The sequence below is a fragment of the Lissotriton helveticus genome, chromosome 8 (assembly GCF_964261635.1).
Source record: "Lissotriton helveticus chromosome 8, aLisHel1.1, whole genome shotgun sequence".
Classification (NCBI taxonomy): Eukaryota; Metazoa; Chordata; class Amphibia; order Caudata; family Salamandridae; genus Lissotriton; species Lissotriton helveticus.
The window spans coordinates 167,876,867-167,893,261 of NC_136069.1; the positions used below are offsets into that span (position 1 = coordinate 167,876,867).

Below are 16,395 nucleotides of genomic sequence, written 5' to 3' on the forward strand. Positions count from 1 at the left end.
CTTATTTATTTTAGAGTTTTATATATCTTGTTTTTAGCATTATCAACTATTTATTCAACTCCCTTTTTGTTATGAAAAAGAATACGCTGTAAAATGTGCTCGCTGGTTCTCGAAGTTTCTTGAGGAGTCTGTCGTCTACGTTTACAATATATCTTGCAGTAAATAAGTGCCGGGGTAATTGCTGAGGCAGGACTGGAATCCGAGCTTCACTGTGAACACTGGATATAAAAGGAAACAGCCCCTCTCCACGCCTGCACCGCCTCAGAGCGTGGCCTTCCTACGGCTAGAAATAAAATACTGCCCTGGAATGTACAACTGCAGCGTGCTCCAAGAGAAAAGCAAACCGTTGTTTAAGGCATGCTGCCGTTAAACATACTGTAAAACGTATTATATGTGCATATATTACGCCTTTTCTATAACTTTCCAGAAAAGTAAACAGGGAGCATAATAAAGCTCCCAGACATTAATATACTTCCCCCACAAAGTCGGTGAAGTTTGCACAATGACCACTACTTCCACGGCCTCTGTTGGGATCGATTTCCCACTAGCCATCTGTCTACACTACATACCCAGCCGCTGCCACATGCTTAGAATGTCTCGGCAATGTTCTTTTAATGTAGAACTTTACAAAAAATTATTTTGTTTGCAGAATTTCCCCGGCACGAGCAGAATAATGCGACAATTTGTTGCAAAAGTACAACAAGGTAATAAATCACATCGAATCTGCATTTTCAAGAAATCATACAACTCCAATGAGGTTTCTCCTGCCTGCGTTAACATTAATGACTTAATATTATCGTCTCACGCGTTAACTTAAACAAAAAAATAACAGGGAACAAACTTACTGCCGTAGAGCCTGCAACATTGGCCACAAATACTTTGATAACCATTCTGAGTGCAGGAAAGGAGATACTGCTGCAAAGACCACGGGCTCCCGAGATTGACAAACGCGCCCCCAACAACCAGATCTTCAGTGACCCACTTGTTAATATCAGTGTAGCCGGCTCTGTCAGTCTGCACGCTGTTGCTCCGCTCATTGGCCGGTGGGTATTTTGGGAAGCGACAGCTGGGTAAGAGATTGGTTCCCTGAGGCATCTGTTCGTGCCCAGAACTTCTTTGCAACAAATACAAACAGGAACCGCACTGCTATAAGGGTCGATGATCAACACACTCGCCATCTTAAAGGTCCGCATTTACAAAAAACGAACTCTGTTTTTTTCGGAAGGTTTTTTAGTTTTAGATGGTAAAGTAAAACTCCTTCATTTTTTGGATTCTAGCTAAATATGTACATAAAATATATTTTTTATGAACTGGGTTTGTTTTTGTTGCATTTTTTAAACCGTCAATGATGGCATATGAGGCAACTAAAATGAACTTTACATTTTTCTCAAACTTTGATATGCTATATTGGTATATGTATTAACATTTGTTATATAAATATATGTTCTATCATGGACTGACAGGGAGTCTACAAACGCTTGCAAAAGCCTTCCACTCGACTCCTTCCTTGATTTCTATGCCGTCGGCACCTGCCGCTCACCAGACTGGGAGCTGTCCGTAAAAGGAGAGAGAACGGGGAACCAATCAAGCGGACCCGCGATAAATTGCTTATTATTTTTAAAATTTATTTTTCTTTCCAAACTTTGGTTTTTCATACTTGACATGGCAAGAAAAAACCTAATTTGAACGTCACGCCGAGTTCATAATGTACAGCAACAGTGCTCTAATAACTTGCACTGTGCCACAGATAGATTCTTTGCGGGGCACAGGTCCTAAGAAAAATAGTAGGGGAACAATTGGCATATGTAATTCACAATGACATCACAGGAAGTGTAGCCACAAGAAGTGATGTCATGCATGTATAACATTCCTCACTTAAAAAAGAAAAGGCTTATCTTAAGAAAGTAATAACAGAATCACACAGAAATGTGAAAGAATTTTGATTTTTATTTCACAAATTATGAAATCACATACGTTTTCTACATATCAATGTACAATTAATTCCAAAAATGGTTGAAAGGGAATCTAGACCTGTGGAACGTAGTATTACATTTTTAAACTGTTTTTAATAAGTAAACATTATGTTCTGGGTGTCATACTCGACAATGGACGGTTAGAGGCACCAAACGCACCCCGAGACTAGTTTACTTTCTGTTTGCATTTACAAACTGCTGCAGTGCTGGGGCGCAAGGCGAAACCTTTTAGTTTCCTTGAGGCCTCGGGTAAGGGGAAAGAGGTCCTCTCTCTAAAAACACCCACGTCCACACTGGCTTGTGCCCAGGTTATCAGAGGAGTAAAGCTGGCAAAACATTCAAACCTGCATACTTATCTAAAAAGTAGGGAAGTAAATAGGTTGAACATCCACTTTGCAGCATAAATTCATATCTATCAGAGTTGTAACCTTTCTCAGAAAAAAATCCTGGCCATTTGTTTACCTTTCGCTATTCTGGAAGGGCCAAGATCCGGTAGTGTAAAATTCTTAGTACTCCCTTGTAATTTTGCCAGTTGTCCCTCTATTTGCTTTAATAACCATATTTAAATTATATAAAAATTAAAATAAGCTTAAAGTGGTATTCTTTTATTTTCTGTTTTAAATCTATATCGCAAAAGGTACATTTCACTGCTTTTGCAAACATTTTTACTAGCAAGGACACTTAAGTATTGCCAGGTGGAAACCTTATATGCTATCTCTTTTCTATCCTCTGTCAAAGACAAACCAAGAAATAGTGGTGTGCATTGTTGATGCTAACACGTTTTTTATGATAACAAATATACATATCTGTTGTTTTTTAACACAAAATAAAAATGTGAAAACTATATAAAAATACATTACTAGCTCGAAAATGAAACCAACAGTGACATAGCCACCACAGAAAAAGGGCAAGTAAACGGGTAGCTAATTTTAGGAGTGGCCATATTAGCGTGTCTAGGCATTTGGTGATAATGGGCTATTGACCTATCTTCACTTTAATAATTTGTCTGACCAAATGCCCACATAAGCAAGTACAATATTATGGTTATAGGACACCTGGGTTGTTCTTGATGACTCTTAGACATATCTTGCCAAATATGATACTATATAGACTCACATTGTTTCTCTTACTTTCTGTTCTTTTCCTCAGTTCGTTTAGACTCCTTTGATCTTCTCTCGACCAGGATATTGACCCTCAAAAGAATTTCGGTAGGTAGTAATGAGAAATAAAATGGTAGAAAAAATAATAAGGGATTAAAAACCATGCATTATGATCATTTACGTTTGTCTTATTTTGTCCCTTTCTTTCTTCTTTCCATTATCTTCTTTGTTTTATAAGCTACTTTCCTCTTTGTTCTGTTCGTTCTTATTTTTTTCTTTCTGGTGAATAGAAACAAATAGGTTCTCATGCCACCTTATCCCCTAGATTCCCCGATCTCTTTATACACCCCAGTGTGAGACCCTTATTGAGGCTAGTAATTACTCTTGTCTTAAACAAAACTCAGTGCTTGATAACTGGAAACTACCCCCATTCCTATATCTATAATAGACTTTGCTTCTTTACCTTTGTCTCAGCTTCTCACCCTTCCTACAGCCCACCCTTATTCCCCACACAATTGTCTGGTCCACGACTCACCCTTGAGTCGTGGAAGAGGGATAGAGAGCTTCTCCTGTTTGAGAAAAGTGTGCCACAAATCTTCATCTTCAGGATCATTCTCTCATCGTGTTCCTCTCTCCTGATTTTTGTCCTTCTCGAGCTGTGTTGGTTCCCCTTCGAGCCTCAGGTTATCCAACTTGTCCTCTGTGGTTTGGCTGGCGGTGTTGGCCCACTCAGCCCTTTCCACAGGTTGTGTTATGGTTTCCTCCAGCTGCCAATGGTTGCCAACTGAAATATTCCTAGCTATCATGAAGGAAATTTTCAATTTTATTAAGGACACGTATGCGAAGATTATGCTATCTTCTCTTAACTTCAAATAGAGTAATCAATAACAGTACACACTATATGAGCCATTGGGCATGTGTGCAAAAAAGTACAGAACACATGATACAAAATCACCAATATCAACATCTCCCATCCACAAGCTCCTCATAGTAACTCTTCCTATTTCTTGTGTGAGGCGAAACACAGCAGTTCTGAATGGGTCATCAGCTAAGCTCCTTTTTGATTGCTGCTCTTCCACTGTTATTGTTTTTTCTTTGAAAATGTAAGAGTGAAGTATACAATTAAGACTTCCTTCCATACGCATGCAGTAAAAACAATATCAAATTAATTATTCACAGACATTTTTCTCCTATAAAATACTATCACCATTGTTTTAATACATTGAAATGATGCACAAAGTCATGAAGCAATAAGAAATGTAAAAACCCATTAAATAAATTCAAACAAAAAAAAGTACTATCACCATCTGTAACAAAGTCAAATCACTAGTAATAACACACACAAGTATAAATTGTACATTCAACATTTTCAGAAATTGCCAATAATATGCCAGACTGAAATATCACAATAAAATCACCCAATAATAAAGCAGGGAGAAATCGACGTCTCCAAATTTTGGGTGGGATAATCTTCACCTCCGTGTCCATAATAGAATTGAAACTTTCCTTCACAATAGCTAGTAAATTCTTCATTACATTGTAGGACTGGATGCTCAGATTATGCTTATTTAAAGCTTACTCACCACCAGTGTAGCCCTTTCTGATATTGGTTTAAAATGTAACTCTTGAAAGTGGAATCGAAGATCAATCTGATAAGTTTAGGATATCCTCCAATCTACCTCCAAGAAGAAGGGCTTTGGAAGACAAGACACTCCTTGTAGAATGAGCACCTGAAGGTATCAATTCCTGATTCCTGCATCAGTCACCTGACCCATCTAGCTAAAGTAAGTGACGAGACCGGTTTATGGCTTTTCGTGATGGAAATTAAATACTGATTCACTCCACTGGGTCAAAGTTCCCCTGAAACTGTGTTGCACCATACATAACTTTGGATTGCTCTGGAATGATGGATAAACAAAACATCCAAGTGTTCGACTTGGTACATCTAGCGATGGGATTAAGGATCACCCTGATAAGTCCAAAGCCCGTACGTCCTAGACCCTCCAGAAGAGAGGAGAAATATTAACAAGGTCAATTTTGCAAACAGCTATTTCTTAGAGTGATCGGTATTGTCTGGCCAGTTATTGAAAATATATTTGAGCCTATTATTATCTCATATTTTAGTGTTTAGTTCTGAGAGGTTTGAACAATCTAAGATAAACTTGGCAGGCAGTTTTTTTTCCTTTAGGAATTTTTAGAGAAATAGGAATTTTATGAGAAGTTTACCCTTACGGTTTGAATTAGGAAAATGTCAGAGAGAGAGAAAACGTTGACATGTTGTAGAAATAAATCTATTATGTGAGTTGTTTAAAAAAATATATATATATATGTAATGTAGCTCCGTCATTATTATATCATGTGTAATAGATCATGACTTCTCCTGCATCATTAGAGGCACCAACTTTTTTTTTTAGTGTTAACTCCATTAGGACAGGAGCCTTTAGGAATATTAAGAAATTGTTGCTACTAGGATACCAGGTGGATTTATTCCGTGTAATATAGATCTATCTGATTTGTGTGTTGTGTGAAACTCTGTAAGTTTCCCATAACCTGCTTATTTAGGGATAACTGTAGATGAGGTTAAACAAAAGGGAGTAGTCTGTTTTGTAGTCCACAAATATTTTCCCAACCAACAGGAATAGTAAAGGTTTGCAGTAGATTAAAAGAAAAAAAATATGAGGTCATGCCTTTCTTTAAGAAATCTTCCCCCGGCAGACATGGAGAGAAAGGGTCTCCTTTAGGCGACATGATTTCCACATTTCCAGGAGACGCTGATAGGATAAAAAAACATTGTCAGGAATGAGCAGAAGGTACAAAGACCACCCTGGTTCCATGGCCCCTACATGGCTCTTTTGATAATACAGTAATAGCCCATGTAACATGAAATATCTTAGGAGCATATAAAGGAGATAAAATAACAAAATGATTAGTGTCATTAGACATGTGGCAGATATTCAGTGAGGATTCCCATGTGGAATCCACGGCATCACCCAACATATTCTGAGATAATTAAAGGGCCCTTATGCCGTCAGTGTATGTATCCATAATTGTTTATGGAAGATAAGGAATCCGCTACCTCTGTAGGCTCAGTGGACACTGATGTTCTAGCTGTAGGCTACAAAGACCCGACATTAATACCCCTGACTGACATAGATAAAATTACACCAAAGGTTGATGACTTGATAAACATGGGGGAGTTTGATCTTGCTCAAACAATTAATAGATTCTCTTAAACCTGAAAAAGTATATGAGGGAACAGTGTCTCTAACAGGAGACATTTTAGTTAAATTAAGACAGGACAATAATAGAAAATGTATGGAACAAAAGTCAAAAGACATATTGGAATGGGCTAGTAGGATACCCCAAAACTCAAGTGAAGGAAATTTATACTATACTAGTACCCAACAGGTGAATTCTGACTTAGGTGCACAATTAAAGATGTATCAGGAAGAGGATAAGGTCATTGTGACATGACCATCAGTGTAAAGGGAATACAGAACACAATTGAGAGACTAAGCCATTTTGCTGATGATTGTTCAAATATATGTAAATCCATATTATTTAAGACAGATGAAAAGCCAGTTGTGAGGAATTTTGGGATATGATGTGGAAGTTAAGAAAGTGACAGGAGAAGATGAGAAAGATGAGGAAGAAATACACTCAGTGGAGATTGAAATCAGAAGGGTTCTTGACTGTGAACACTTGGAATTGTGGCAAGAGGCTGAGAATAGAGATGCTGAAATACATAGATTAGAGTAACAAAGTGCCTTTCAAGAGGAGAGCAGATGTTTCCCAGTAGTATAACAAGGTCTGGGCGTCCATTTCGAGCAGAGGGTATGATAGATTTAGGACAAAGTTCCCCGCCGCTTGGAGCAAGATCACTTTAAGTATGAAATATACAGGGAATGACAAGTTTCATATAGAGACAACAAAGGAAAGGAAATAGTGACTTGAGGCACAATGAAATAGTAACGAAGGGAGAAAATAGTTGGTATAATGCTGTCCTATTCACTAATAACCATGTTGGGTGGACAGAAGGTATAGTGCAACAGGTTAAATTGTGGCCAAGAGCAGGATCCTTTGACCCTGAATTGATAAATATGGCTGATGTATGTATTTTCCAAGGTTATGGGGACCCTCACTGGGATTATGATTACATGCAACAAAGTCTGTGCGTGTGCAAGAAATATGTTATAAGGTCTAAGACACCATATGAGGGACATGGTGGCAGGAATACAGCTGTAATGCAGATGCCACTGGTGTATAAGACACATGGAGCACAGCCTGTCTACGTTCCATGGCAACACATGGATAAAGAAAATCTGAAAACTGGCCTGCCTCCATTACACAAAGGAACAGGGAAATGAATAAAATAATTTGAAAATGCAACGGCTGGGATACAGTTCGCTCTTGGAGATCTGACAAGCCTGTTGAGCTCCATTGTATGGGGATAAAGTGTAGCGTATAATGAGAAGTGCAGGGATACAAGGATTAACTATTACTAAGGGAAATATAATGGGTCTGCTTTTGGAGTAGTGCACTCTAGGGTGTGGACTGAATTAAGGAACAGGTACCCTGACCGACCCAGCCATTGGGGCATTGACACAATCTATGTCTCCAGGACATGCATGTGCAGACTACACAACGAGGAAAAAGTGGGAAACAGATGTAGGACCTTTAGATATGGGAGCTAGATGTAGATTATTCTACAATGTTTTAAAACTGCGGCTACCGGTAGACACACAAGACCAATTAGATCAGGTTGTGGCCTTATATGTAATACCCTGGGCAGAAATACAAGCACATATTATACATTTTTGTAGAAAAAAGGATGAAAAGGACAGGGAAAATAAAGACCAAAGTGACAGAGCCCAAGCCAAACAGGTGAGAAAAAATAAAGTGAAATGAGAAGAAAAAGAAATGACTGTGCATGTTCCTGTTGCGAGCAGAGAGAAAGGAAGGGATCGAAGAGAGAGGAGACTGATGCCAGGAAGGAGACATTTTAAATGCCATTTGTAGGAAGCTGACTCTGTATATACTCTACCAACGTAAGGTGCATGGAGTCCCCAGAAGTATAGCATAGGCTAAATTAGGTAAGACCTAACATCTCTCTTTGTGGTAGTGTAGGCAAGCAGTTATGCTTATCCAGAGGGTGTGTTAAGAATGTATTGTGCTCACTCACTCAAGGACTACTTACACACACTCAGAGACAGAATCCAGGCCAATTGGGTAAGTATAAAAAAGCTATACTAGTATTTTATTTCTAGAACCAGGCAGGACTTGGAACTGGTAAGTAAAATATACTTTCAATTGTAAACTTTTACAGAGAAATGAAATTGAGAATGGATTTGGAACAGTTACAGGTTGGTATGGTTTTAAACAGCAGTTGAAATTACACAGTAATTACTTTTATAGTACTTTTTGATTACTTTTAGATTACATTGAGAAAGGGGAATGGTATACCTAGATACCACACCTAAGGATCTCACAATACAATGTAAATAGGACTTTTCTTGGTTTGAGTTTAGGTTACTGTTTTCCCCCATACAAAACAACAGTTCAATGCTTAGAACAATTTAGGCCCAAAATCTCATAACGTGGGTCCCTATGGGAACAAGTGGTTATCCATTTTGCAGGTGAGTAAGCGCCTTACAAGTGCGAGTTTTGGGGGTTAGGACCTAGGTTCCCCAAGGTCTAGATAGGCACTTGAGTGGCACCACCAGCGGCACTGGGGCAGTCAGGTTCAGAATGCAGGGGCCCAATGTTAGACAATGGGGATAAGGGGGCCTCCGGTTAGTGTCTGCTTAAGCACAGGCTACTCCGGTGTGGGAGCAAAGCTCCTGGAGTTAAGGTCAGCACTACAGGGGCCATCAATCAGCACAGGAGATGCACCAGCAGCTGTGCAGGGGTGGCTAGGGACCCTGTGATTTTCAATGGGTACCTTTGGTACGGTAAAGTTGAGGCAGGCTCAAGCAGGGAAGCAACCTGAAGGTGACCACCAGCTGTAGAGAAAAGGTGGTTTTTTGGGGGATGCCTGGACATTGCCGGTTGGGTGACCCAAGGCGGTGGGGCATCAGGTGGAGGGGTGTCTTCTGGTGTCTGGCTTTCTTACCAGCTCCTGTCGCTCTCAGGGGGAGCCTTCAAGTTGAGGCTTGAAGGAGGTCAGGATCACCAGATCAGGATCACTGGGAAGACCACCTCATGGTGTTGGGCCACTTGAACTCGGGCCATGGGCGTCGGGTGAAGAATCGACGAGCCGCCTGGATCTGGATTCTGTGGGGGAGTCTTTGTTTGAGCAAATTCGGTGCTCACCGGTACCAGAGTCTGTAAGATGGTTGAAGTGCAGGTTATCTGGGCTGTGGGGTTTGCTGGCTGCTGGACTCGCCTGGGTTCTTGCTGTAGTCAGGTTGAAGATGAGGCAAGCTGGTAGGGCTAGGGGCAAAGCAGTTAGGGCCAGATGTAGGAGCCCAAATACCGGTCGGTAACTTTAGGAATTGGCATGTAGGGGCCATTATTTTACAGAATCTGTAAATTTACCGATTCGGTAAATTTACCGATTCTGTAAAATACCGAATCAGTAATTTTACCGATTCGGTAAATCCAAATGTAGGTGACACTCCTGAGAGTGTCACAGGCCCTTAAGAGTCGGTATTTTACCACACAATCCTATTGTGTGGTAAAATACCGAATCCAGGTGTGCATGCACATCTGTGCATGCACACTGTGCAATGTGACACACAGACATGCCCTAAGGGCATGTCTGTGTGCCACATGTCACACATGCCTTTACTTCGGGTGCTAGAGGGTGTCAAAGTGGCACCCCCTGCACCCTTGCAACATTCGGTATTTACCGATTCGGTAAATACCGAATCGGTATTTCCCATTGATTCCTATGGGCTTCACAGCCCATAGGAATCAATAGGAAATACCGATTCGGTATTTACCGAATCGGTAAATACCGAATGTTACCGATTCGGTATTTCTATTATAAAAAATACCTACATCTCCCACCTTCATATTTACCGATTCATAAATACCGAATCGGTAATATTTATGAGTCGGTTAATGTCCCTGACCTACATCTGGCCCTAGGTGTCTTCTTCTTTCTGGGTCAGCACAGGTCTTCATCCTTCTTCTTTCTTCCCCAAATCTGAGGAGGCAAGGTTCCCAGTGGCCCATAAATACTAGATTTAGGAGATATCTTAAGGACATGACAATTATTGATAGGGCTGAGAGTGACCATAACCCCCTATGTATGATGCTTACCTACTGGGAAAAGCCCGCTAATGATGGAGGGGAGCTGGGCGATAATGCTCCTATTGACATAGCCATTGCGAATGATATGCGCCACGTCCGCTGGTCAAAGGTCTCGAATATTCAGGAGAATATTGATTTTATATCAAGCAAGCTAGCCCAGGCAACATGTGAACTAGGTGTTTTATCTAATGAGGGTTTAACGGCTCCTATATCAGAAAAAGGTACTAGAATCCATGAGTCTTTCTTTGGAGCGCTAAGAAGTTTATTTGTTAGGCCATATAAGTCAAGCAGATCCCGCACTTTCCAGCCTCCACGCTGGTATTCAGGGGCTTGTAGACAGGCCCGTTTGGATCTGGGAAGAGCTATTAAAAGCGGACTAAGCGGGAATACTCGTCTTGGCAGGGCTGCGTATAAAAATGCTGTCTCTAAAGCCAAACGTGCTTGGGATGAGCAGAGATGGCAAGATTTAAAAGAGGCAGGATCAAAGAAAGACTCGCGTAGGTTCTGGAATGTTTTTAAATGGGGTAAAGAGGGCAACCCGGAAAAGCCTCAGAACTGGGTTCCACAAGAAGAATGGGTAGCCTATTTTAAGCCGCAATATGCAAAGGGTGAGGACATAAACTCAACCATGGAGGTACCGTTTGTACCTTTTCTGGAAGACCCGTTCACCCTTGGAGATGTGCATTGTGCCCTTGACTCAATCGTCCCTGGTAGAACGCCAGGTATTGATGGTATACCTGCGGATTTATTCCTGCAGGATAAAGATTCTTGGGGTATCTACATACTCCTTTTGGCTAACGCTGTTGCAAAGGGAGCTCCCATACCTCAGTCATGGAATGGGGCGGAAATTATACCTGTATTTAAAAAGGGGGATAAATCCTTACCCGCCAACTACCGCCCTATCAGCCTGATTGACACCACCCAAAAAATCTTTGGCAGGCTGATCTTAAATAAAGTATTGGCATGGGAGCGGGATCAGAACATCTTATCCCATTTACAGGCAGGCTTTAGGACGTCCATCAGCACAGTCGACCAGGTCCTGCATTTCGCTGTGCTGTACTGGAAGACTGTCCTAATTGGACGTGGTAGCCTGTATGCTGCCTTCATCGATCTTCTCAATGATATGGGCATGCCCGGCCCCCTCCTTTCACTAATCAAGAAACTCCATGAGGAAAATGAAAATTACGCTCAGATTAGGTGGGGCAGCCCTGGCAATGTTACTACCCAGTTCCCTGTAGAAACCGGCATGCCCCAAGGCTGCGTTTTGGCGTCAACTATATTTTCTATGTACATCAACGATGTGGCTAAGATATTGATTGACTCTAATGTTGATGCACCTACCCTTGCAGGAGCCAAAGTCCCCATTTTAATGTTCGCTGACGATTGTCTGATAGTAGCTAAAACTCCGAGCGGGCTTCAAAGGGCATTGTCGATCTTTGAAAAGTTTTGCACTGCTCGAGGTTTGGAAGTGAATGTTTTAAAATCTAAATTCATGTCTTTTAACGCATCAAGGTCTTTTAAGGGTACTGTAAGCATGAAAAAACTACCTCTTGAGAAGGTGCAAGCTTTTAGCTATCTGGGAGTTTGTATCCAGCACGACTTATTGTGGAAACAGCAGGTTGAGCTGGCTACCTTGAAACATCGCCAGCTTGTAGGAGCTTTGAGTCTGGAACACTTAAGGTCCCTTACGAAGCCGGTAGCCCCTGTATTATCGATATACAATGGCAAAGTTGTCAGCTCCGTCTTATACGAAGTAGAAATATGGGGGTTTGAGAACTTGAGGGGGATGACAGCTTCCAAAAACCGTTTCCTTAGGAATCTAATAAAGTTACCCCAGAGCACCCCTATGAGCCCCCTATTTTACGATCTGGGTTTGTGCCCAATAGCTCTCATTGCGTCCTTGCGCCCAGTTTTATACTGGAGGCGGATCTGGACTACGCCTGAACTGGAACTATATGCCAGGGGATTGCTGGACGTAATGAGAAGCGACACTTCCCACAAAATTAAGTGGTTAGGAAATATTCGGGGTGTATTAACAGAACTAGGCCTGGGCGAATTATGGGCAGATCCAGGGAATGCTAGGTTTCCCCCCAAGAAAGTTCTCAAAGACCTGTACTGTAAGTCCGTGGCTATGAAAATCACTAGGAACATTGCTCCGTGTTCTTTGCCCGGCATGTTCTTGGACTTCAAAGATGGGCCAAGTTTTGAAGCCTTCTGGGATGTCATCACGAAACCCTTAGATCGGAAGCTTTACTTCCAATTGAGAATGGGGAGTTTACCAGTAAGGGCGTTTTCCAATAGGTGGTCTAGTGGGGGCATGACTGCCTGTCCAGTCTGCTCGCCCACCTTGGAATCAATCAGCCACCTATTGTTTGAATGTCCTGTGTATGCAGCACCCCGATGGATCTGGCTACGCCCAGTGTGTAGACTATTGGGCACCAGGAGCGGGATGGTGGCTGTAAGATTACTTCGTACATGTACCAACCAGCCTATATACACAGCCGTGGCCACATTTTTGGGATGGGCGTGGTCAATTAGAAGTAGTCTGTTGGCAACTCAATGCTAATAATGGGGTGGTAAAAGCTTTTTGCCTATGAATCATGTTTAACCTTACCTTTTATGATTGTTGAAGTAATGATTTTTATAAACTTGTAAATTTTAATAATATTTATTACACTTTTTATGGATGTATTTCGTATGTATTATATGTTTTTATGACAATCATCGAATAAAGCCTGCTTGAACTGATCTACTAGATTTAGAGGCGTTAAAAGGGGTGTGGCGGTCGGGAATGATGGCTCACTTCCTTGGGGTGCATACACCCCCTAATATGCCACCCTCCAATGAGAGGGGGCATGAGCCTCTCACCAATTGTCTCAGTGCCCTCATCTTCAAGATGGAGGAGACTGAGATGTGTGCTTCAACTCACCTCCCCCACCTGTTCATGTTAGTTCAATTGCAACACACGGATTTGGTGATCAAGATCTTAATGTTTCATCCCTTGATGTTGCTCCACTTGAATCCTCATTTCAGAATCTCAATATTAATACCATAGAGTTATCTTCAAATGACCTTGAAAAAAGGGAAATTTTAGCTATTGATTCTTGTGAAAATGTTTCTAACTATGAACGTGCAACAGAACCAACATGCATAGTTTTGATTGGTGATAAATCAGTTGATATGATGGCTGACTCGGGTGCTCCAGTCACCATCATTTCTGACAGCCTGTTTGATAATATATGGTCTTCTTCCACTACTCTTTCTAAAGTTGACATTATTCCTAAAGCGTATGGGAAAATACATAGACATGCTTGGTTTTTTTTGTCTAATATTTCTTGTCTTGGTAGGCACACTTATACCAAAGTATATGTGGCAATTAAAGGTAAAAACATAGTAGGATGGCAGGACCTTGCAAAAATTAGTTTGAAACTTGTTCCTGGTTCAAAAAATCCAGTGCAAGTTAATGATATTGAAATATCATCCATTTCTGATGATACCAATATATTGGTTAATGACATTATTTCACAATTCCCAGAGGTTTTCAATACAAAGATTGGTAAAATTAAACATTTTTAACATCTGATTAAACTTAAACCAAGTGCCATACCGGTTACGCATAAACTAAGATCTACTCCCCTTAGTGTAAGAGACGATCTTAAGAAGTTATTAGACAAAATGGTTTCAGAAAATATAATTGAATCTACTGATTCTTCACAATGGGTTAGTCCGATTGTAATCGTGAGGAAAAAAGATTCCAGCATTCGCCTCTGTGCGGATCTTCGCTCCCTCAATCAAAACATCCTCATTGATTGTCACCCCCTACCCAAAATTCAAGATCTTTTAACTGGCATTGATGGTTCAACATTTTTCACCTTGCTTGACTAGCGCAGTGCATATCACCAGATTCCCCTTTCTTCTCAGTCTACAAGCTTGACAACCTTCATTACCCCTTTTGGAGCCTATAAATATTTAAGGTTACCATTCGGCCTAGCCTCAGCGGCCAGTGTTTTTCAAAAATGTATGGATTCTTTACTGAAAAACATCAAATGTGTTCAGGCTTATCAAGACGAAGTTGTAATTTTCTCAAAAAATAAACTGGAACATGTTAAAACACTTAAGGAAGTTCTCTCGCGCTTCAGAGATGCAGGAATCACCCTAGGGCAAGACAAATGCACGTTTTTTAAGTCAGAAGTAGATTACTTAGGTCACTCCATTTCTTCAAATGGTATCAAGCCAACATTTTCACTTACTAAGGCCATCTCAAATGTTCAAGTACCTTTGGATAAGGATTCCTTAAAATATTTTTGGGATATGACTGAATATTATTCCAGGTTTATTCAGAGTTACTCACAAATTGTTCAGCCCTTACGTGACCTTCTAAAGAAAAATGTGAAATTTGGATGGTCTACTGACTTGGATAAATCTTGTAATCTAATCAAGAAATCAATCCTTGATTCGCCAGCATTGTCTTGCTTCACTCCTGGTGTAAAATGCTCTATTTCTGTGGACGCAAGTCAATTGGGTTTGGGTGCTGTTTTATGTCAATGGTTTGGTACAAAAGAAAAAACTATAGGTTTTGCATCAAGATCTCTCTCATCTGCTGAGATGAATTAGAGTACCATTGAGAGGGAGGCACTCGCATGCTCATGGGCTGTCGAAAAATTTAAGAGTTACATATGGGGTTCACATTTCATTTTGTTGAGTTATCACAAACCACTACTACATTTACTCAACAGTAATGGGACAGGGAAAGCCTCAGCAAGGTTGGTACGCATACTTTCCAGGCTACATGAGTTCAATTTCACGATTCGTCACATTTCAGGTGGGCTCAACGTCAGAGCGGACTGTCCTTCTAGGCTTTCCTTAAAAGACAATTCTTCTGACACAAAATTTGATGAAGTTGAGTGTGTTGTAGCATCAATTAATGATCCAATATATGTTTTTCCATTCTTGTCACAATCCGATTGGCTTAAAGCATATGATAATGATCAAATTTTACAAGCAGTCAGAAACATGATTATTTCTGGATGGCCCAAAGAGCGTTTATTACCTGCTTCATTAAAATCATATGCCCAAGTCTCAGAAGATCTTTCTATTGTTAACAATGTTTTAATGCAAGGGGATCAATGTATTCCTCCTTTTTCAATTTGCATGAAATTGATAGAATCTGCTCATGAAGGACATCTAAGTATAGGAGCTACTTCCAGGAAACTCAAAGAATGCTTTTGGTGGCCTGCTTTAGATAAGGATGTCACTCTCTGGGTAGATCAATGTGATACTTGTTTACTCTCATGTAAACATTGGAAGATCAACAAAACCACCTCTTCATTCTGTACCCGTATCTGAGGAAGCATGGTTCAAGACTGCAATTGATTTCGCAGGCCCATTTGAACTCCTTTCAAGCAGTGAACGTTACATCATCACCCTCATTGACTATCATTCTAAATGGGTTGACATTGATTTTTGTGATTCGCCTAATTCCTTTGCTGTCCTAAAGTTCCTTAATAGAGTTTTTCAATCAGAAGGATCTCCAAAGGAAATTGTCACAGACAATGGGTCACATTTCTGTTCAACGACCATGCAAGATTATTTAAAAAATCATGATATTAAACATCTCAAAGTAGCTCTCTATTCTCCATCTTCCAACGGTCTAATTGAAAGAATGAACAGATTTATAAAAGTCAAGTCAAGTCAAGTTTTGTATAGCGCACTACTCACCCAGAGGGTCTCAAGGCGCTTGATGTATTCAATCAGCTTTGGCATGCAAAAGGTTCACTGTTTCCTGGAAAAAAAGGGTGGTGGAGTAAGAGAGCAGTTGTCAAAATTTCAAATGAACAAGCTAAGAGAATACTTAAGCACAAGACTACGTCAAGTGACTATGATTGTTCACATTTCCCTTTAGGTTCTGCATCTGACAACGCTTCTGTTGTGTAGATAAATCACACATCAATTAAGTTGGAAGTAGGTTTAATACAGGAATGGAGCAGGTACACAGCCAGACAGGTTAGCAGTCAGCAGTAACTGAATACATTGGAATACAATATGTAGGAACACTCGGAATAGAA

General features: G+C 40.6%; 1 protein-coding gene across 8 annotated transcripts in view; it reads right to left on the minus strand.

The window, feature by feature from the left end:
* Positions 1 to 16,395, minus strand: part of SH3BGR (SH3 domain binding glutamate rich protein) — a 456,857-nt gene that overhangs the window by 431,691 nt on the left and 8,771 nt on the right. For 2 of the 8 annotated variants that reach the window (XM_078656835.1, XM_078656834.1), the window contains exon 2: positions 16,049 to 16,112. In XM_078656835.1, coding sequence (XP_078512961.1) covers positions 16,049 to 16,093 — 45 coding nt within the window. In that variant the 5' untranslated portion in view covers positions 16,094 to 16,112. Of the gene's footprint in view, positions 1 to 845; positions 1,016 to 16,048; positions 16,113 to 16,395 lie in introns of those variants that run through there. The other 6 variants (XM_078656829.1, XM_078656828.1, XM_078656830.1 and 3 more) reach the window with 4 other exon arrangements.